This window comes from Vipera ursinii (genome assembly GCF_947247035.1).
Source record: "Vipera ursinii genome assembly, chromosome: 1".
Classification (NCBI taxonomy): Eukaryota; Metazoa; Chordata; class Lepidosauria; order Squamata; family Viperidae; genus Vipera; species Vipera ursinii.
The window spans coordinates 104,254,591-104,278,623 of record NC_139512.1 but is presented as its reverse complement, the minus strand read 5'-3'; the positions used below and the strand labels follow the sequence as shown (position 1 = coordinate 104,278,623).

At 35.6% G+C, this 24,033-nt stretch overlaps 1 protein-coding gene across 5 annotated transcripts in view; it reads right to left on the bottom strand.

The window, feature by feature from the left end:
- Nucleotides 1-2,632: 2,632 nt before the first annotated feature.
- NAP1L4 (nucleosome assembly protein 1 like 4) overlaps nucleotides 2,633-24,033 on the bottom strand; it is a 34,747-nt gene continuing 13,346 nt past the window's right edge. For 3 of the 5 annotated variants that reach the window (XM_083348475.1, XM_083348478.1, XM_083348476.1), the window contains 7 exons: nucleotides 22,022-22,161; nucleotides 17,610-17,755; nucleotides 15,218-15,240; nucleotides 14,589-14,708; nucleotides 13,041-13,070; nucleotides 11,283-11,339; nucleotides 2,633-5,394 (listed from right to left, as the gene is read on the bottom strand). In XM_083348475.1, the coding sequence (XP_083204601.1) occupies nucleotides 5,356-5,394; nucleotides 11,283-11,339; nucleotides 13,041-13,070; nucleotides 14,589-14,708; nucleotides 15,218-15,240; nucleotides 17,610-17,755; nucleotides 22,022-22,161 (555 nt within the window). In that variant the 3' untranslated portion in view covers nucleotides 2,633-5,355. Of the gene's footprint in view, nucleotides 5,395-10,035; nucleotides 10,078-11,282; nucleotides 11,340-13,040; nucleotides 13,071-14,588; nucleotides 14,709-15,217; nucleotides 15,241-17,609; nucleotides 17,756-21,037; nucleotides 21,202-22,021; nucleotides 22,162-24,033 lie in introns of those variants that run through there. The other 2 variants (XM_083348477.1, XM_083348479.1) reach the window with 2 other exon arrangements.

Genomic DNA, 24,033 nt, shown 5'->3' with positions numbered 1-24,033 from the left:
TTCTCATCCATAACTATGGCACCCTAAGGATACCTGCATACATGCAAATGCTTTTCTGGGATCAGTAATACAGCAGGAATTGCTTTTTCCTTCCAGTAACAGATTGCTGGGAAATACCAAACATGGCCTTGACAATTCCAATGTTTGTTACAAATTTTTCTGGATGTGGTTGAAAAGAGGCTGTTTGGCGCTGGAGACCACTGCCACGAGGAACACAGCTGTGGGTTGGGGTTCGGAGCAGCTCCGGGTGGGGGCTCAGCACGGGCCGCGGCATAGCAACTGCGGGGAGGGGAATCCCCACAGCAGCTGTGGGGAGGGGAATCCCCACATGTGGCTCCGAGCCTCAGGGGCGGGGTTGCAAAGGACGGGTGGCGACGCCATAGTAAGTCACCGGCATCGCTCCCAGTGACAGCACCTCTGAGTTCTGGCACCTTTTTTTTATTTTAGAAAAAAAGCACTGAGTAGCTGAGTTAGGTAATTACCACATAGGTCACCCAGGGAAAGAGAACTTTGGCTTCAAGATATTCCTGAATCACCGTTCCTAGAATTGCTCAACACTGACTGGAGCGATCAAAACTGCTAGGTACTGTAATTCATCAACTCTAGAAAGCTACACGTTCCATATCCATGCTACGATAGAATATTCAATATTCAAACATTCCAGATAATCATTAAGGTATATAGAGCAAACCTGATTCACCACAGTGTGCATTGAAAAGTTCAGTTTTCTAGGAAATTGTTGGAAGGAATCTTGCATTATTTTGCAGAGGAGCAATCAAAACAATTAGAACAAAATTTCCTTTCCTGTTAGACCAGACTAAGCACAATACGATGAATGAATGAATGAATGAATGAATGAATGAATGAATAGCTGTTTGGCATTATCTGAAGAACTGCTATTTCCCAGTGTAACTGAGAATAGCATGACTTCCTGATTCACTGCCAGAATCAAAAGGAATTTTTTTTAAAAGCTTGGGCTTAATTACAGGAAGAGAAGCATATCCGTTATATGCTTTTGAACACAAACCCAGCAGCATTCAGCTGGAGAGCCCATTGCTATCCTGTATAGTGATGAAGGATGTGTGTGTTAAATTGCTTGGCAAATTTATAACTTCTCTAATTTTGCCAAATTTTTGTTTTCAATGCTATCTATACAGACATTTATGATTTTAGCATGTTTAAACACAATAACCATTATCAAAGTTTCAATTGCTTAATAGAAGGACCTTACCCCAACCTGACTTTATATGGAATTCAACTCGTATTAGTTTCAGCCAATTTTGAGACAGACAAACCAATAGTAGAAAATACAGCTCATCCTCTAAGATTTTGGATTCTTGATCACTGCTTTGAAACTTCGATTTTTGCTCTATTGGCCCGTTTGCTAAAACAAAGCACATGAAATTAAGCCCCCACACCGGTATTTAGAATGATTTCACCTTGACTTTCCCAAGAAAGCTTTCTAAAAAACACCTTAAATGGGCTGCTTTTCAATTCTGAATATTGGGAGTAGAAAGATATTGTATGCATGCAACTCCTTTAAGTATGTCAAATAGTTTATTATGGTTGGTAAACTACTCTTTGGGATGGGTGAGCAAATAAGCAAAAATAAGCTACATTTTTATTATGTGACATATCATCTAGGCTTAGTTTGTCCTAAGTGAATTGATGATAGAACCTTCTATTGAGTTCCTGCTGTGTCTAATAATATAATGGGAATCAACTCAAAATATAGAATAGTTGTAGCCACATACGTTACTTTTTATCGTTACATGGAGGATTTCCCTATAAACAGATACATGGAATTCTTAAGATTTAACTTTTCAAGCTCAGTACTATATTTGATTCAACTGGGAGTTTTCCTATAATTTAAATAAACTTGTTTATTCAAGTCTTTGTAGACTGCTATATTGGGTATGTTATAAATTGTACTAAAATAACTTGTCTGGCAAAATATGAGATTATTAATCTAGATCCATCATTTTAGGTATTTTTTGTTATCTGATTCCACCACCCCTAATATTTTATATTTTGATACTTTTTCTGTATTATTCCGCCTTATCTTGACAGCTCTTATAAAGGATTCTATTCAACATCATGCACTAAATTCCTTTGCAAAGGTCACAGGAAGACATGAGGATAACAGGCTCTCTTGCCGTTGCAGGTAATGGCAAATAAAGAGAATGTAGCCAGTAACCACTGAAAAAGGAGTTTCCAAGTGCTATTTAACTTAACAGAGATATTCAGACTGAGGAGCCAAACTACATTCCCATGGTACTTAGAGACAATTTTCATTGCTGCACTAAGATACAGCCCAATTCACTCGTGGCAAAAATACCAAGTTTAACCTTCACAAACCACAGAAAATTGCATACAACTCTGTGGCGTGGGGGGGGACCCCTATAATCCAGCCACAAATACTTCAATCTGAAAATAAGAAATTTGTCATCAGTGAACAATGTAAATTAGCAGACAAGCAGTATGTAAAACCACTGTATTATGAAATAATTAAAGCCAGGCCAAAGTTGTACATTTGCATTTTCATCTCTACCTTTGAGTATTCTGGAAGTTATTTACTATGTTGTTATAAATATCAAGTTTGCTACTTACAGGTTTACTGAGAAAAGGGAAGTAAAAGCAGTATTTTATTTGCTGTTATTTACACAAGAATGAGAAAGAAGAAACTCAATCATTCTATTGATAAGATACAGAACGTGTAAAGAATTTCTCAACAAAATGCAAATGCTAGCTGGATTATTTTCTTCCTGGATGTTTACTTACATTTGTAAAGACGGTTTTGGCTTGTTGACTGACTACACTTTGAATAACGATTTTCATTCATACTTATATTTTCTTCTGATACATTTATCAAGGTTTCTGTTGAGGTGAACAGACACACCCTATTCTGCAGGTGTTAGAATCAGACAGCTATATAAAAAATTCTTCACAGCTGGAGATACTACAGTAGAAGTGTTTTACAGTATTACAAAATTAGAGCTGCATCAAGATCTCCAGCCTGTCTCCCCTTTTTTCCTGTTTAACAAATTTCCTCCTTCTATTTTGCCAGTTTTCTTTTGTTTAATGTGTATGGAACTCACAACATGCTTAATTTTATAACCCTAGTTTGTTTGTTTTTTAATAAAAGCATTATTCTATTTTTTTGTTTAAATTGCCCAGCACAGCAATGATTTCTATTGAATTCTACCATTCTTTTTTCAAATCAATTCCCTACAGTACTGTTTCTTAATCCTGACAACTTTTAAGATTTGTGGATTTTAACTCCTAGAGCAGACATGTCAAACACAAGGCCCGGGGGCCGGATCCGGCCCACGAAGTGGTTTCATGTGGCCCACGAAGCCATCCTGGAAACAGTGAGGGAACGGCCCCCACTGCCTTGGCTCAGAGACCCTCCTTCTGCCAGAGACCCTCAGATCTGTCCCACTACTGCCCAGGCCCCCATAGGCCCCCTTGATGCGAATGATGTAGAGCTGGCCATGCCCACCTAGTAGGCCATACGCACTCTAGCCATGCCCACCCAATAGGCCACACCCACCCAGGCCACACCCACCCAGCCCCTTGAGGGCAACCACAATGCTGATGCGGCCCTCAATGAAATTGAGTTTGACACCCCTGTCCTAGAGTACAACACACATCTTAAAATTGCCAAGGCTGAGAAATACCGCCTTAAAACTCAATACTCAACTGAGTCCCCCAACCAAAATAAGTTACCATACATACAGGGAAGTTTACAATTGGAATCTCAGTAGGGATCCATGTGATTAGTTGCTCTTACTGTCACACCCTGATGAATGTGACCAGAAAATGTCATGTATTGTTAGAGAAACTATCAAGACAATACGCTTCATGTTTCACAACTTTAATAGAATATTCTAACTATTCTGTACAAATTGAAAACACTGTATTAAGTTACAAATGTATAAGATAAGGCTGGAGCACTCTCTACATGCCTGGTAACAGCATTCATACAATTGGTAATGAAGTGTTGCCATAAGCTGGCATTGTATGCTTAAGAAAAGTGAACTGTATTCTGAATATTCTTCGGAAGGTTTCTGGAGCTTTAAAAAAACATGGAAATGCAGAACGGAGTGACTTGATATTGCAGATAAAACATCAGAAATATGCACCCAGGATGTATTTATATTTTTCCAATTATATTATATAATTGTCACAGGCCCCAAACTGGATCATCTTCTAATTTATCCAGAACATTATTTGCCACGTTTGTGTGTAGTTTCACTTTATTTTTTGTTTAGTGGAAGCCATACTTTGCTATGTTCTCTGAATTCCAATGCTGTAATTTGCACTTGATGGCTAAACAGTCCCCAAGACCATCTGCATTTGATTTAAAGGTCGGATATAAATTACAGCATGCCGGTTCATCAAACTCTGGTCTGTTCTTAAGGCTGAAGGAAGATTAAAAGGGAAGTTGCACCCAACAGTGGAGAACAAGCTTATGTTGTTGCAGCTTATGTCCAGGCTTCAAGCCTTTGGATTTAAGAATGTCTGAACAATGCCTGAACAGTGCCGAGTAAACCAGGGATATATATACTTAAGTGCTGCAACCTTCTCACCCTAGGGAGCCCACATCAGGGTTGCTGTTTTGAAATGTCTGAGAAGTAATCATTTTCTTGAGTAAAGTATGAGTTTTCCACATACAAGTACCCATAGTTTATAAACAGGATTTTCTTCAAGTATTTTAAAACTATTAAAAGTACTAGTTCACCAAAGTACTTACAAAAATGAATAAATAAGGTGAACAACTAAATGTCTCTCAACCACTCCTTTCTTCAAAGATAAGGGAAATGTTATTTTCAGTTGAAAATTACTGGAAATGACAATGTTTTAAGGTACTCTGTAGCACTAGTCTGTCTGAATGGTTATAGATTTATTTTAAAGGGAAAAGATCTACCAGAAGGCATATTGCTTTACTTGTTTTTACTGTAATTTATTAATTTAATATAGTCTAAATATTCCTATTCCATAGTTATTTTGATCAAAAAAAACTTACCTTGCATTGAGGGCAAGTTTTTCAAAAAGGCAAATTAATTTTTTTTAATTTAATGGAAAAGCCTACGGAGACAGTTGAGCTAAATTGTACCAAAGACTGTAGAGTGTGCTTTAATTAAACCTCATATTTCTCAAATGCATTAAGTTGCCACTGTACAAGTTAAGCAAAAATAAGAAAAGAGTTAGTGAAAATCATGCATTTGAAAACAATTTAGTTTAAGCGTTGTTAATAAGTTTGTGCTGCAGTAATGGAATTTCCTGAACTGCAGGCCAGGTATCCAAATATTGTTACAGGCTGTTCAAATATCACTCTGAAGTGGTATTTCCTTATTGTTGTTTGCATTCAGCAGGTTGACTGGCATCTTTCTGTTAAAAAAGAAAAGAAAAAAGAGATTTATGCAAGAGATATTTCTATATAATACTGAATAATTCAACATTAAATTTAATTTTGTATTCATAACCAATGTGAGAACTAAGACATGAAAATGGCTACCTGAAAAGTAATATTCAAGATATTGTGCTTTGAGAGATGGAGATATTATTCTTTATCCTAAAGGCAAGACAACCAGTTATTAAAGCTGTGCAGTGCTTTGGATTTAAAGGTTAAAAGGTGCTTAAGAATGAATTGCAGTCCAAATGTCACATTTTTCTGCAAATTTTCAGCATTGTCTGTTTTGCCTTCAAATCTGAAGCACTGCTTATTGATTACGCCTATATTTTAACCATTACAAAAATAATGGATTACAATAAAGGTGTATCATCCTATTTCATACAGTGGCTAGGGGCTCATATATTCTTTCCAGTAACTGGTATAACAATCTGTGTTTTTACATTTTTATATCATTCCTTCCTGAGATTTGGAATAAATAAATGGATGTATGTCATTCAGTACTGCTTGGCCCAGACCAACATTATCACACTTTCAGATCATTGTTCAGAGAGGAGTCTTTCTTGATACCTACATTCTAGCATTTTTCAAAATATCAAAAAAAATGCATATAGATAGACTGAAGGTTAACCACATCCTGATAAAAGGACTATATTCTAAGATACCTGTCTCAAAGAAAGTTTCAAATTCCACCAAGACATTACCAGACATCTCTCAAAATAAAGAAATAAAAACATAATTCCAGTTTTAAGAAAAAGCAAAATGCCATAGGATCACCTAAGAGTATACTATCGGGAGCAAGGACTGCAGAAAATACTGAAGGAAGAAAAAAGGGAGAGTAATGTCCTTTATGTTTACAATAAAGGATAAATTGAAACAAAAGGACCCTTTGTAGGCTACCCAAGTTGTGCATGAATACAGCTATCCCTGTTCTGCATAGTTTATTAAAGACAATCACAATAATTTTTGGTAACTGTTCCGCTGTTTATTTTTAAAATTGGTCTTTTTTTAAAAAAAAATTCTTCTAAAGGAAAACCCAAGATGTTTTTAATAAAATACAAACAATCCATGTAAAGCCTTTCCTACACACTCCTGAATGGATAATGAAGAGGTTTAACAGTTATCATAGGTAAACAGTTGTGTGCAAACATTTAGGTTTCTCTAACTCAAATTAAGAAAGACAGTTTGGCTTACTGGTTAAAGCGCTAGACTAGAAACTAGGGGAACGAACATGAAACAAGCTAGATGACCTTGGGCCACTCACTCACTATCAGCCCCATGAAGAAGGAAATCAGCACGAATTGAGACTGACTTGAAGGCATGCCCCCTCTCAAAAAGGTAAAACTGAACATTTCAATGAATCCTTAAGTGAACAGATATATATTGATATATTGTACAGCAATATATTGATATATTGTACAGTGCTAAACACAAGTATGTGCATTCGTATTCATGTAAATTTATTTAAGGTTCAAACTAAAAACACAGAATATATCAAGTACAGAAATTTGGAACCCTTCAACAGCTGATTCAGTGTTCTTTAAAAAAAAGTTTGAATTGTTAATAAGGCTAAAATAAGTGATCAGAACTACAATTAGCAAGGTCAATATAACTCCACACATGAACAAATAATTTGACTCTTCTGTCCTCCCAAGTACTAATCATTGTTCTAATTACAACCACCTTTGGCAGCGGTGTAAGCATACGAAAATGGAGGCAATTCACATTAACAAAACAGAGGATATGTTTCATACAGATAGTCCTCAACTTACGACAATTGGACCTGGAATCTTGGTCATTGAGCGAGATGCTACATGACCACTTTACTCAACAACAATCCTGGCCTTCCCAGTTGTGGTTATTAAGCAACCATATGTGCCATTAAGTGGAACACTGGGGAGAGGGCACAGTGGTGTTTACCCGATTTCAGTGTTTTTACCCGATTTGAAGTCCCTTCTTCCAGAGTGTGGGAGGATCCCCCCCACACACACATATGGAAGGAAAAGGGAATCCCTCCGTGCACTGGGGGAATGGACCTTAAATCCAATGTCCTCTCTGCTTTCCCTGCCAGCTTCCCTACTGACTTTCTGGGGAAGCTAGCAAAGATGATTTCAAATGGTGATCACATGATCATAGAGCAACCAGTCATAAATGTAAACAGATTACCAAGAGCCTAAAAAGAAGTCATACGATGGGGCAGTGCAATATTTTATAATGGCTGTAAAGCACCTATTCCAAAGCTATCATGACTGCTACTGTTATTAAATGGGTAGTTGTAAGTTGAAGATTACCTGTACTAGCAGGGGAATATTGTTAAGAAATAGAAGTTAATGAAACTGTTGAAATAAAGGTAAATTATGGAAACCCCAGAAAAATAATACACTAGAGCTGCCAAAAAGCTGGTCAAATCTGCAAAACAAAACCCAGAGATCATTGCAAATGGCCTTCTGAAAAGTTTAGCTGATGGTAGAGTTATTGTTCACAGGTCCACAGTTCAGCACTGCTTTTCTAACAATAATCTGCAAGGGAAAGCTGATCTCACCATCACTGCCTAATCTATGCACGCATGTATGCGCCCGCAAATAAACACACACAGACAAACACACTGAAATATTCTGAAATAAAAATTGAACTGTTCAGCCATAACCACACAATATACATTTGTGGAAAAATGATAAAAAAGCATATGAAGAACATGCTAGCTATTTCAAAAGACAGCAGTTTAAAATATACCTTCAAATTAACCAAGAACACTTATAGGAAACAAAGATTTTAGAGCAGACGTCACAATTTAAACTTTGGTATCTCTGCATGAAGATCTCAAATATATAAATATGTAAAGTAATTTAAAAACATTTCCAAGCAAGGATTCTGCAAGGAAGAATGGAAGAAAAATTCCAAAAGCAAGAAAACAACTCCCTACAATTTGTGATACTTTCCTAATATTCATTTGATGATTAACTGTTAAAAGCTCAATTCACGTCACCTGAATTTCTAATAAAAACAATTATTTTAACTCTGATGACTGCTTTAAGCATGCTCCTGTTTTGTATTCCATTCACCAATATATTTGAACAGTAGCAAATCTAAATCAAATCATTCTGACAGCACAGAGTACAGTAAGTTTGTGTATTTCTTCTGTTAATATTAAAGATGAAGATTACACATACGTAATGCAACATACTTATTGTGAAACCTTGGAGCATTTTTAAAAAGGGATAATGAAAAGGGCGAGTACAGGTGATCCTCGACTTACAACCACTGATTTAGTGACCATTCAATGTTACCCCAGCACTGGAAAAGTGACTTATGACCATTTTTCACACTTACAACCATTGCAGCATCCCCATGATCACATGATCAAAATTCAAACTTTTGGTAACTGGCATACATTTATGATGGTTGCAGTGCCCCAGGGGTCACATAATTATCTTTTGCAACCTTCTGACAAGCAAAGTTAATGAGAAAGCCAGATTCACTTTAAAACCATGTTATCAACTGCAGTGATTCACTTAACAGATGTGGCAAGATTGTAAAATGGGGTAAAACTCACTTAGTAACTGCCTTGCTTAACAACAGAAATTTTGGTGGAGCAGTGGGCTGATGCCTCCCTAAGTAACACCAGCTGCCTGCAATTAGTGCAGGTTCGAGTCCCACCAGGCTCAAGGTTGACTCAGCCTTCCATCCTTCCGAGGTAGGTAAAATGAGGACCCAGATTGTTGGGGGCAATTAAGCTGACTTTGTAATAATGCCGCTTGGGGTGTGTGTGAAAGCCCTAATAAGCAGGCATATACATAGAATGAAGGCTACTGCTAAGTTTGTAAAGCCGCCCTGAGTCTTCGGAGAAGGGCGGGATATAAATGTAATAAAAATAAAAAAAATAAAAAATAAATTGTGGTTGTATATCGAGGAGTACCTTTAATATGCAATGCTGTTTTCCAATTGACTGAATATTTTATTCAGAGAAGAATTACTGTAATTCCTATTTTCTCATATATCCTTAGTGTTGAGTGTATGCAAAACCTGACATTTCTACTATTAGAAATGTTTCCTATGCAGGTCATGGAACATTGATCAATCATGTGTAGCAGCTTCTCAGAAGCAAGTCTTTTGAAGACAGAAAAGCTATCTATAAAATTAGCTCTACAGTACAATAATCCATATTAAGGCAACTTTGGGAACAACCCCCCCCCCAAAAGTAACAGTATGATAATTGTTTAGCCACTGGGATGTACCCTTTACTGAGAATATACAGGGAATATCTGGTTAAGAGTAAGGAAAGCAGTAACTGAATATTATTTGAATACTAAGTAGTTAGGCTGGGACATTTCTTTTTTAGATTGTATCTGGACATTTGAGAACACATAGCTAAATAAATATCAATTTCCCCTCAAAATGGTCCATTATCTACAATTTAAGAGTCACCTCTATTTTATGTATTTTTCTCAACATTAACCAAGTTCTTGCGGACTTAATTATATACTATCTTGATAAAGTACCATTTCTTTCTATAGAATAGGTGAATGAAATAAATTAGGTACTTAAATGAATAAGATTTGCATGGGTTACAAAAAAAAGGGAAGCCTTGGAAGTTATGTATTAATGGAATTCAACCTTACCTATAAATGAATGAATGAATGATAAACAGATTTAAATTACACCTAAATGGGGAAAAATTGAAACGAACTGTCAGCATAAAAGAAAGGTGAAATGGACCCAAATAAACAAAAGTAAAAAGCAGTAACTAGTATTCCAGAAGGCACAAGAAACAATTTGTCACAATCATTCACAGAATAAGCATATTTTCCATTATTTTGTAGCCAAAGAAGTTAACACTTGCCTGCAATGCTTTTCATTTTCAATTCAGTAACTATCATGTTATTACTGTAATAGTATATGTTCAAGTCAACATGTACAATGTTCAAAATTCAAATCCAATTTTCACATGTAAACATTTGTGTATATTACTTTTATTTAAATGTAGATCTCTGGTTAATATATTGCAGATAACCAGCTATCAGTGTAAGTAAAACTAGTATGAGAACTGATGACAAGAAGGATTCTTTCCATGCTGTAATTTTAAAAATAAGTCTGGTGCAGGGAATGAAAAGGGAGGAGAGAGAGAAATATTTCATGAATAATTTCATCCTACCTACATGACTAAAATTTTCATTCAAGACAAAAAGATCACATAGGAACACCACATAACAATTAGACCACTATAAATTTCCCTGTAAATCAGGGGTGTCAAACTCGCAATGTCACATGACATGTTGCTACGTATTGCCGGCAATGGGGTGGATGTGGTTTTGGCATGACACATCTGGCCCGCAGGCCGGCAGTTTGACACCCCTGCTGTAAATGTATCTGTGGAATTTATCAAGCGTAATGTGCAAACTAAGAATTCCTTCTGTTAGGCATGTAGGAAAAAATGAAATGAACAAAGTAAATTTTGGTATTTTAGAAAGAAAAACAAAAGAAACACAAAAGCAAATGGGCATAAAACGGACAAATATATTTTAAATCTGCAAACCTTTTAAATAAGCAGGCATATGCTAAAGTAACTTCTAAATTTACATAAATATACATATACAAGATAAACAGAATGTGCTATTTATAATGTATGCCATGTTACAGAACTATTAATCTATGTTAGGTTAAAGAAAATGAAATGAATTAGTATTAGCTTAGCGCTAACAAGGAAAAAGTGAGAATGTACTCATTCGAATGAATAAATAATGAGCAAAGAAAATTGGGCCATTTTTTTAAAGTTAGTAAATTATTAACTTGAGAATTAGTAGAATTGATGTGGTATGTGGTGCAATTTATAATTTTGGCTTAATGTAAGTACTTAAACAGAGCTAACCTTAGGTTCACTTTCTGCATCTTCCTCCTCTTCTCCTTCTTCTTCTCCTTCTAATTCCTAGATTTAAAAGGAAAGGACTAGGATAAGTATACTTTTTTTACATCATTATGCACATTGTTTCATCAATTTTTTTTGATTGCTGACTTTTATTAATCACAATGGCCAGAAACATGAGTCCACTGCTTTGTAATATTAAATGCATCTGTTATCTATTGGATTTTCCTGTCTTTTCAGAGAAAGGAATATAGTCTTCATGATAAGTTAATGGCATCATTTAGGTGGATTTTTCTGTTTACAAGGTTTGTCAAGCAAGCTTGTTACCTGAGGCAGTTTGATTGCTAAATATTTTTATAACTTTTGAAAATATTTGAGATCAAAGAGGGGTTTCAACTAACAAAACTGGTAAATGCTGTGAAATGTGAATGCTGCTTTGAGAAGATGTGATAAACACAAGTTGATCTTTGTACTGAAACTGATGATATAGACTATTTAACATTTCCTCTAGCTATTCTGACAAGAAGAAAAATTGGAATATTTTTTTTAGTATTTCATTCTTTTTAAAAGTAGCTAAAAATATCAGTGAGACTAAAACAGCACCTTTCCAAGAATGAACACATTGCAGGTATTTTTCTCCTTCTTTTCTCCTGACTGACCATGAACTTTTTCAATTTCTCAATTATCGACGGCTATTAATAATTCCAATAAGCAGGGCTTTTTTTCTCATAGAATGCTCAGAACGGAGTTCCGGCACCTTTTTTGGATGGAACCTTGTAGGGTAGGCAAGGCGGGTTGTATGACATGTGTGAGTTCCGGCACCTTTTTCTTTTACAAAAAGAGCACTGCCAATAAGACTTTCAAAATGATCAGTAGCCTGTCTACAGATAAAAGTGCTTTAAAATGAGTGGACTGTTCCTTCCCATGTTGCAAAGACTTTTGTCTTTTGAAATTCTGCTGCATCCAAGTTTGGCAGAGGGATAAATATTGCAGAAACTTCTCTGGTCACTGAAGAAGCTACAGCAGCTCACTTACAAATAAACTCACTACACTTGGCCTCCAAAATCTGATAAACATCCATCCACACCCTACACCGGAAGTCTCAGAAAACAGGAGAAAGAAGAAACAACAACCACAAGGGGGCAAAGTAGGATGGTTCCTTTTATCAATAATTGTTTAAAAAATGAAAAAAGGGGGGAGTGGGAAATACAAAAAAGACCTATCTCTGCTCTATATAAGCGAAGGGATTAATAAGGAACTAAGAAATGCTCTACAGGAGGAGGGAATGAGAGTCAGATCATATGGTTTCTGCCTTTTCAGAAGCAGATCGTATCTACAGAATATTTACCACTGAACTATTTGTAATTGAGAATTAATAAACATAGAATTCTTCTGACTTCAGCCTACTTTCTGTCCTCCTATCGTTTGGGAGTAAAATTCTCAGAATTGCACTTAACTTCTTTTTAATGTAATTGTAAAATAAACAGTGTTGTGCTGATTTTCAAGAATTCTAGCTCTATAAGTCCTCTAGCTGCCCTGTCTTTTAAATATACACACAATAGCCAATTTGTTATTGCTGACTTTGATACTGAGGTATTACATCTTGGTCAATACATATACACATACAAAACACAAAAATTAAGGTTAATGTTAAGACCTCAGATTGCTAATCCTTGTTCTAAAATGAGTCTCCTTGATTATTCAGTCTACAATATTTATTATGTATTCTACTCAATAAAAAATATTAAACCAGGATATACTCACCTCTTCTTCTCCTTCCTCTCCTTCTTCAAACTAATTAAGGATGGAGTAGAGTAGGGAGGGAAGACAGAAACTCATTTAGATATTACTTTACACTCATTACATGTAGCATTTATATGAATATTTGAACCGTATTTTTTCTAAATCTACCTATAAACCTCTGACAGTTTAAAGCGTATCAGACTAATACCTCCATAAACAAATTAGTGAATAATTTAATATATCTTTCTACATTCCAATAATTATATCAGAGAAGAGAAAGATGAATAGATCACTTATCCTAAATATTGCAAAGTACTTTCAATAGATGTGAATACTTTTCTATTTCAATATTCATCGTGACTTGAGGAATTTCTATGAGGTTTTGGTAAATGTTCAATCGACCAGTTGTCTTTAAGACTGCAATGCCAATATAGATGGAAATCATTGACTATGACATCTCAAAAAGCTGAGCAAGGCTGGACCTAATTAGTATTTAAGATACCATCAAGAATTATCAGGCTTGTATACCAGACAGGTAAGTTGGAAAAAAAACATGGAAGAAGGTAATAGCAAATCATTTACCTATTATTACTGAGAAAACCAGATGCGTTAAGTAGCCAGGACCTGGGCTGAGCCCAATTCAAATGAATCTCTACTTTTTACTTTACTGTACTTAAATATAATATTAAAGTTCTTAATAAACATTCCTGCTTGAGAAGATTCTGTATTTTGCATAATTTATCTTTTTTTTCATTTATTGTTTTTTAAAGCTACAAAAAGGTATAGTTGTCATACAAACAGCAAAACTGTCTGTAATATTTTCTTTAAGATAGGATAATGCACTGAATAAAAGACTACCTGGTACGTTCTCAGTCCCATATCACCCCACAGTGGTACGTTCAGTGAACAGCACTATATAAGCCACTCTTTTCAGACTCAGCATTTCTACACACATCTATTACGGTAATATCAACCTACTGGTAGAACTGTTGCTAGGATTACTATTATACTGGACATTGAAAACTTAAGTACTATTTAAATATTACAGCAATTGCTGGAAATGATTTAGTCCTCTTTATATATTAGGGTCCAATGGGTGAAGTACACACTGACCCAACTTCTCATGTTCTTGTTCAACCCAGGTTTTGTTGAATGATCATATACAGTAGTAATAAAATGCATCTAGCCAAATGCATGAATTAATCTATTTATAGTATGGACCTGCTCTATTTCATGTAGTATACGGTAAGTAATAAAAAGCAGAGTATATGCAAACCTCAATTTTTGTTTCCAAATGATGTTTCATCATTCATGCCTACTAAGTAAATACTGGGAAATTTTTGAGGACAGTATTGCCCATCTAGTTTACTTACAAGGTGCAGGACTCACGTATAGTGGGGAAATTACCAACTTTGAACTAAGAATTAATGTATTATTAATCTTGACTTTAAAGCTTCGAATTTTCTTTTTTAATCAACAAAATTTATTATTATTAAAAGCAAATACAATGCCTCTATGCAAAAATAAATACATAGACAAATAAACCTGAAGTAATTGGAAGACACATACGTTATCATCATCCTCTATAGCTTCTCCAGTGAAATAGAGTACAGCACGGGGCACTATTCTTTCACGGAAGAAGTGTCCAACTTCAAAATCTATGGCTAAAGTACATTCTGAATCTTCATCCTGCAAAAAGAAGAAATTATGAGTCTGTATAACTACATCTATCTTATCATCAAGAAATCATTTAAAACGAGCAATAGAACTGAAATTGAAATATTTTGTAGACTATAGATACGCATTTCTAATTTGCAACTGCTAAAAAAGAGAATTCTGATTTATAAAAAAGCTTGTCTATTCCCCAAACTTTCTATTTTCAATAACGTATCAAGTAATATCAACATTTTATTAGAAACAGCCCTTTTTTTATAAACCAGTCAAAGCTGTAAACCTGTTTTTGAAGCAAAAAAAATATTGTGAACAATTATTGACTAGCTTTGGAGATCAAGTAGAGATTACATAATGCTTAGAGACCAAACACCAGAGAAAAGGGGGAAAAGAAATAAACAGAAAGCTATCACTGAATTGATTATAGACTTTATACAATATGGTTAATGAAATATTTGATCTGAACGATCAAATGTGAAGTTGTAAAGCTGAACTCATTATTTTAAAAAAAATGAAATTAAACTTACCAGTGATTCTCCATCTCCTGAAACTACAGGGGGAAAAACAAATGTACTGTAAATTGATTATAAAACAATTTTTGTGTTTCAAATGCTAACCTGTAAAATATTTATATGAATAGATAGATTTAAAAGAAGATCCAAAGTATGTTCTAGTATACTGCCTTTGTGAGGGGACAAATAGGAATCCAATGTAAACTCTCTCCCTTTGTTTCCTAAACCAGCAGTTTAAGCACAAAACACTGGAGTCAGAAAAATTGTGCAAAAGAAAACTGCAAAACTTGTCTGATTCAACATGGAAGTAGTTTTAGCTGAATGGATAAGTTTGTATGACACTAATATTTACATAATTAAAAAAGAGATTTGTGTTAAACTTATTATTTCCATGTAGAGGAGATTCAAAGGACATCTAATAATAAATAGCATTGTTTAAATGCAATACCAATGCTCTGATATAGTTGTATCACTAATATTAAATCATATCTTAAAGGATTTATTCAAAATTATCTATAACCCTATAGGTATGGTACTATGGAATCTTCTTTCTCTTATTTGCATTCACTATGATAAGAAAGATAAGAAGAAATTCACAACATTGTGTTAACTTTATTTTTCTTGATTAATAAAATACAGCTCTCTTGTCCAGAAAAATCTGATAACAAATATTCAAACTGCTTTTCCAAGTTTTGTTGTGTCTTTTCCTAGTTCAGAGCCATGATCCATAGATTAAATAACAATTTTGCATTGCAACTAAGTAAGAAAAGACATCATGTGGAAAAGATAGAATCTAACAAGTAGGAACTATTATGTTGTTAATCCCAATTCTTCAATTTTTAGGTTGTTGGAAGAAGATGACATACACCAGGATTAATATGTAGTTCAAAGTTATGATTCATGGTATGTGCATGAAATACATCTAAGATATTGCACAACACTGTTTTATGGATTATGAGTGATAACCAGCAGAAGGATCCCTAATAACTTAATGATATTTAAATTGTGTCACCTCTTGGTACAAAAATACCTGACAAATAAAATAGTCTTCTCTTTTCAGCATTATGGCTCATCAAGAAAAGGTAGTATGTATTCTGGTGTATAGTTAGCTTTTTCCTTGCAGTCTACTCAGGGTTATATGCTTGGGTGGAAAGAAGCAAATGAGAGAAAGGGGGCAACTTTTTTTAAAAAGGTAGCTACAAAGCTGAATGTGTATTGATAAAAGGAAAGCCTTCTGATTAGCTATGCTAAGAGAAAGATCTACTATACAACCTTCTATACACATGCATGTTATTCTACTTCTTAATATTCTCTCTATTCACTGTTCTGAATAAGCAACATTATACAAAGTTCATAAAAGAAATAAAGATCAAAGAAATTAAAGGCATAAACAGGACAGCCAATCCTGGCTTAAATTAACAGCATTCATTGAGGTTCTCAATACTCCACAAATCCTTCAAATCATTTTTGCTTTAACCATGCTATACAATGCTTCATATACTTCATTCCATTCTTTAAACTTCTTGCTTCTAAGAATCTCCCCAAATTTGGATCTTACAAATTTGATTCATTATCACCTTTCATACTCCTGTAAACATCACTTTACAATTAACAAAACTTACTATGGTATTTTCACTGTTACAGCATCATAATTCACTGCTAATAGTGAACATGGGTGATGGACTGCCTAGCAGTTTGGAAGCAAAATGTTCTACTTAAAAATAAGGCAACAGCTTCTAAATATGCCAATGCTATTCCTAAGTATTCAAGCAAATTTCAGAATAAAGAAAGAATAGATAGTGATTTGGTAGTGATCTTTCAATACCAAAAATGTTGTGAGTAAAATAATAATAATGGGACAGAAATTTAGACTCAAATTTAAAACTGAATATATTTTAATTTCCCACCAGATTATGTAGGCTAAAGTGTTACGATCAGAGGAGAGAGATTCCTGCTTTTTATTATTATTTAGAATATTTACATGGTCATCCACTATCAGTGACTGGGCTATTTACAAACCGCCTGTTAAGAGCTTCAGTGTCTCTTTTCTGCATGTTAAAGCTAATCATGCTCAGGTTCAGTTCATAGTTTGCAGCCATTCTCTGCTCTAAGCCTTTTAAAGCACCATATATATATATATATTTTCCAAAAGGATAACTCCCCGCAACCTCCCTTCCTTAAAGTGATTTTATGTGCTCCACAAAACATTGCAAGTACCTCATCCAGGTTAACTACATCATGGTCCAAATTAAGTACCTATTCTGAGCTGGAGGCTTATTTCTGTAACCGTTACAACATTTTGCTAGTTCTAACTTGCTTTGACTCTCTAAATCTTTACAAAATCTACTCAAGTCTCAAAAAGTTCAATATTATAAAGTAAGGACAGAATAAATTGAATCAATGTTACCTTTAATTGGACTGAAGAAATTAAAAAATGAGTCATTAGGTACTTGTTTAGTAATTGTTCGGACAGTGCCTCGACCCTTGTGTTTCTGTTTCTTCTTTATTGTTTTTACTGTAACATTTTTTCCTTTCTTCCAATCAATAGTGCATCTGGAGATGAATTGAAATTATATATCAGTGACATTAAGGAAATAGATTTATCGCTCAGGCTAGTATTAGAAATGATGACAACAGTAGCCTTCTCTTGCCCTATAACAGTATTAGAGCTATCTCCAACTACTTATGAAAGAATGTGAAAGGAACAATACAGAAAGAGACATTAAGAAAATTTCAGATTTCTATATGTTTAAACCACAATATTGAAAATAAAATGACAATATGAAGATGGCATTTTAACTGATAAAATTCTGAAAATGGAATAAGGAGGCAGCAAAGAAACTTCAGAATGTTGCATAGGCGGTAATGTTTGTAATACAAAGATATTTGAAATAATCAAATTATTGCTTAAAATACTAGAAAACTTTTGAATTTCAGACAGGAAATTTTCCAGTTCTGTGTGGAAATGCCAGAGATTAAACTCAAGATATTTAAAAACATGATCCTGCCACTGAACTAAAACCCATTAAGTACATTTGAATTTTTAACAATTTTGAAAACTTTGTTTGTAGTAAAGAGCTCTTTCCATACTACTCCATACTGCTTTGTTGTGTGACTGCCATTGACAGCCTTCCTGTCAGCTTCCCACATAAGCAAAGTGAATGGGAAGCCAGCAAGGCCATGGGGTAACTCTTGTAAGTCAATCTCACCACTCTTTCTCCTGAGAACCCACTATAGTCAGATTACGCTTACCTCCTAGATTGCATGTCTGCAACACCCAACCACATTCAGTAGCAGCCACCCCACCCCTTGCCCAGCTACACTCAACCCACACACCCAGAAGCAACTGCTTCCCACCTGGACACACTTGTGCCACAGCAGCCACCCCAATGCCCTCCCTTATTTGGGAGCAACCACCACCACCCGGCTGTGTTTGTGCTGTGCCACCTGTTGTTGGGAGCAGCTAACTGCTGGCTGGCTGCGCTCAAGCCACAGAAGTCACTGACCTGTCCACTGGCCTGCCTGTGAGCTGCCCAGGGCTTACAACTTCCTGCCAGCTTCTCTATTGACTAGGCTTGTTGGAAGCCAGCAGGAAGTTGCGAGCAGGTCCTCCCTTAACAACTGCTATCCTTGCTTAATTACAGCAACAGGGACTACAGGGATTGCCATCACTAAGTGATGTGGTCATGTGACATCATGCTTTATGACTACATCACCTAATAGTGGACATTCTAGTCACAATTACTGTTATTAAGCAAGGAATACCTTTTCTAAGCAGATGCAATTGTTTGCCTAAAAGTACACTACAGCACAATGCTTGTAACTTTAAAAATCTTTATCACTTTTTTAGATCCTACTTGTTTGAATCACAACAATTAAAACAGCACTATATTAATACTTCAGTAGTCTTATTAAGCAGGGAGTAGCTACAATTCTGCACGTAAGAAAGTGCAATTATCAAAACAAAACAAAGGAGACGCTATCATAAGAACTGACAGAGGAAGAATCCTTTTATAAGGTAGGCAAGGTGGAGCAATCCCAATGAACAGACCGACAAACAGACCCAAATGCTGTAAACATATACTACCCCACTGGGGCTGAGAAATAGCTTTCACATTTTTAGAGGAAGCAAGGGTTAGAGAACAAGAGATATGATGGTGAACCCCTTAAAGGCAGAGGATACAGTTTCAACTCTATAGAAAGAAAGAAAGAAAAAGAAGAGTCCTGTGACTGTTTTGTAAGGACCCAAAGTAAACCGATGTCCCAGTTCAATCCTTTTGATTGCTAAGTGTGCTGTCTGCCAGGAGCAAGAATCACAAAGGCAAACATTTCCGAAGTTGACCAAGTTCACTGATAATTATCCCTGCTTACTAATAATCATGGGACAAATTATACTGCAAAGAACAACTACAATAAAACTTCAAATATTTAAGAAACAAATTCAATACCGGGAGGGGGGCGCTTAGTGATGTTCTTTTCTTCTAGTCCAGGGATGTCAAACTGCCGGCCCGCGGGGCGGATGCATCACGCCGAAACTGCGCCCACCCCATTGCCGGCAATGGGGGAAAAGTCACGATATGTTGTGCGACGTCACGTGACATTGCGAGTTTGACATGCCTTTTCTAGTCCATGGAAAAATATTGGAAAAGGAAGTACCAGGCTGCTGACCCAAGATGGGCTGTACCTCAGAAAGACTGATAAAACCATCTTCAACTAAAGGCAGTGAATTTGATCAGGAGAGCTTTAAAGTGAAACTTCTAGGGGGCTGGAAACAAATTCTTTGAAACGTGGACTCAAATAAAGGCTTGTCTAACATGCAGGGAAAGTAAGAATCTTGCTTTAATGGAGCCTATTAAATTGCTCAAATAACAGAGGGATTTCTTCAAAAAGCTAATGACCATTGTGTATAATTATGTATAACTACTATTATTCACAGTATAAGAAGTAAGGAAAAGGAGTTTGAATGCCTGCTATAGGAAGGCAAATATATCTAACGGACATAAGAGAAACCTGGTGGGATGCCTTCCATGACTAGTATTCAGTAGTTAAGCATACAATTTATTCAAAAGGTTCATCAGGGAATAGATGACTGGAATGAGGGGAAAAATGAGGACAAAAGCAGCCAATGCAACTGCACAAAAAGCAAAGTATGAGCTAGGATTAATAAAGAATGCCTAAGAACAATGAAAACCAGCTACTTCAGATATGTTCAAAATAAAAACAAAGAATCAGTGCATCAGCTGATCAATAAAGTTCACAAAATGTTAACAGGTAACAAAGAGACAGAATTACTTAACTCCTATTTTGACTCATCTTCTGCAAAAAAATATGTTTTCTATCAAGAGATTGTAAAGAGTAGGATGAAGGGACAGGATTGAAACTTGCTACTGATAAAAACATATTTGGAAAATATTTATCTTAAAACACCCCTGACCAAGTGAACTGCTGCTGAAAGAATTAACTGATGATCTGATATTAAACGTTACATATCATCTCTTGAGAAATCCTGACAAATTAAAGAAATGCCTCATGATTAGAGTGGATGAACCAGGGGACTATCGTTCTGTCAGTCTGACCTCAATACCTGGGAGATCTTAGGGCAGGGCACAAAAAGATCGGTAGGTAAGCATCTTGAAAATGATGTGATAATTACTAGACGTCATTATCAGACTAATTTCATAATACTTTTTTGATGCAATAACTCAATAGATTGTGGAATTCTAAAGACGTAGCTTGACTTTTGACACTCTCAAAGTACCCTGTGACATACTGATTAAGTGTGAGCATGACAAATAAGTAGTTAAGTAACTGGCTCCAAAGTTATGGAGTATTTACCAATGATTTTCTCAAATTGGAGAGACATACTGAGTGGGGTGCCATAAGGATCAGTCAACGGTTCTATATTCTTCACTATTTGTATTACTGACTTGGATGAACTGGTGAAGGGAACACTTATCAATTTTGCAGATGACACAAAATTGGATAAGACACCTAAAAACCTAGAAGATATAAATAATATTCAAAATGATCTTGATAGGCTAGAGAAATAGTATGAAAGAAACAACAATAAATGCAATTTTTTGCTTCGGAAACAAAAATCAAATACACAGGCATAGGATGGAGAAGACTTGTTATGTATGGTATGGCACCTGTGAAAAAGCTCTTAAGAATGCATGCCAACAGCATAATTTAGTTGCCAAAGGTGGTTCTTGCAATTGGTTGGTGTGTATATTTGTGCAGTATACAAATAAAAATATATATATTAGTTGCATAAACAAAATTATATTTTAGCTGCAATTCTGTGATTGCCAAATCACAGAAATAAACTATTTCATTTTAATTTATTACCCTAAGTGCCATCCAGTTCTAGACAATGTATTTTGAGAAGCATTTAAAGAAAAAAAATCAGAGAAAGACAACAAATCCTGATCAGGGGGACCAGAAATCCTATGAAGAGACATCGAAAGAGTTCATCCTTTTTAACAATGAGAAGAAATGATAGGGGAATGAGGTGGGAATATAATAGTACTCTTCACTGGATTTAAAGTCTTGACCCTGTGCTGAACAAGCAAGACTGAAAATCAGAAATATGCCTTTTCAATTGTTTCTATGTCTTAAAGGCTAATCTGCTGGAACTGATTAATGTAAATTCATTCTAAAATGTTTGTATCCCCCACCTTATTAGTAATAACTATTATCATTTCCTTTTCTACCACTCATTCTATCTGGAAGAATAATTTACCCTATTTTATATTGTAACCACATTATGATACAATCTGATTAAAATCTAAAAAAAAAATCTTTAAAACATTTCCTTACCCCTCACAATCAACAATTTCAGGACCCTCGAATGAAAATGGATCTGTCTTATCAGGTTCTGATTTCATCTTGTAGGTTTTTGTCAGAACTGAATTAGTAAAGTAGTCATTGGGTTCGAAGTGAAACTCTAATGTAAAAGACTAAAAAAAGTTCATTAAAAACACATTAAAACATGTTCATCAAATTTTCTGGCAGACAGTAAAGAAAAACAATCAACGGTTAGTTCAATGGAGTATCTGAATTGACAATCGGCAGCATGATAGATGAATAGGAACAGATTATCAAGTCATTCCAAAATGACATGGTTCACATGTCAGGAAATACAAAGATATGAAAATTTTATAAGGGGTGTGGAAACCTTCTAAACAGATTCTTTGGAACAGGCATTAGTCCATTATGAAATATAAATTTCTGAACTGCTAAAGCACAACAATTCACATGGAACTTTTAGAACCTGTTCTTATGATGTATGCATGCAGTCCTTTGTGTAGCTAAAATAAAAATGAAGTGGCTCTGCATGCACGTACTGCAGATACAACATGTGGCAAATCCTAAAGTATGTGTATAAGCCTGGAAAATGGTTTAATATTTTTGAGAAGAGATATTTCACCTTGCTACCTAGCTGTCTGAAACATTCCTACTTCAAAGTTTACAAATTCCTGTTAATTTATTATCTAGTAATTTGTAACAACTCTAGTCATTTCCAACTCTAGGGGCCGGTGCTCATCTCTGTTTCAAAGCCGAAGGGCCAGCGTTTGTCCGAGGATGTCTCTGTGGTCATATGGAAACGACTAGCACGCATGTGCAGGGGAACCTTTACCTTAATTTATAACAAATGTTATAAAGCAAGTCATCATTACTCCCACTGCTAATTCCCCAACCAAGTTACATTGTAATAATATTCATCTAATTTGGTGAGACTTAAAATTGAAAAGAAAAAAAAGCTCACTGTCTTAAGTACATCCTGCAGTTCAGATGTACTGCTTTTCTATTCAACAAAAAATGTAAACTACAGTGCTGGTGCAAGACAAGATAATGGAAAAATGGAATCTAATTTTAACCACTTGTTTCTTCATCCCAGAATTCCTTGAAAAAATCCTTCATATAAGCCAACCTGTTATTTTCTTCTTAGGACTGATTACATGAAGAGCCTGTTCCCTGCTTTCACTTTATTTTTCCCTTGCTTAGCCACCTATTTAGGAGTTCTGGAGAACTCTGAATCTTACACATAATTTGTGAGATCAAACTGATGTATTAAGAGATTTCACCCTAACATATATAGTTTGGCCTACCTTGAAGAAATTGGTGCTTCATTCCCTCAAGAAATTACAGCCTGTAACTCCTGCTTGAGAGACAGGAGGCAGCCTTTACACAAATGCATCCTGTGCACCAGTTACATCCATTCTTGAACTGGGAGGCACTGCTCATGGTCACTCATGCCTTAATTACCTTCCATTTGACTACTGAAATGCACTCCATATGAGGCTGTCCTTCAAGCATTTGGAAGCTTTTGTTGCTCCAGAACATAGTGGGATATGCAGTTTTGGACACGTCAGTATGTCCATGCAAGATCATTGCTGTGCAAGGTGGACTGCCTCCCAGGAGGCTTCTGACTGTGATCTTTAAAGTGCTAGATGGCATGGTATATAATGCTGCCTGGGGGGGGGGGGCAAAAGCCCTAATAAGCAGGCATATACATAGAATGAAGGCTATTGCTAAGCACATTGATTTATGCTTAGATTGTAAGCCACCCTGAGTCTTTGGAGAAGGGCGGGATATAAATGGGATTAAATAAATAAATATAAATAAATAAATAAATGGTACCAGGTTGCATATGGGACCATCTCTTCCTGGTTGTATGTCTATCTTAGCAGATCTGGCAAAATGGGCATGGTACCACTAGTTACACAGTAGCATCTGATGGGATTCACAGAAACATGCCTTCTTTGTTATGCTACCTGCCTTAGGGAATTGAAATATGCTCATTTCCCTGTTGGCCTTTTGCAAGGCTA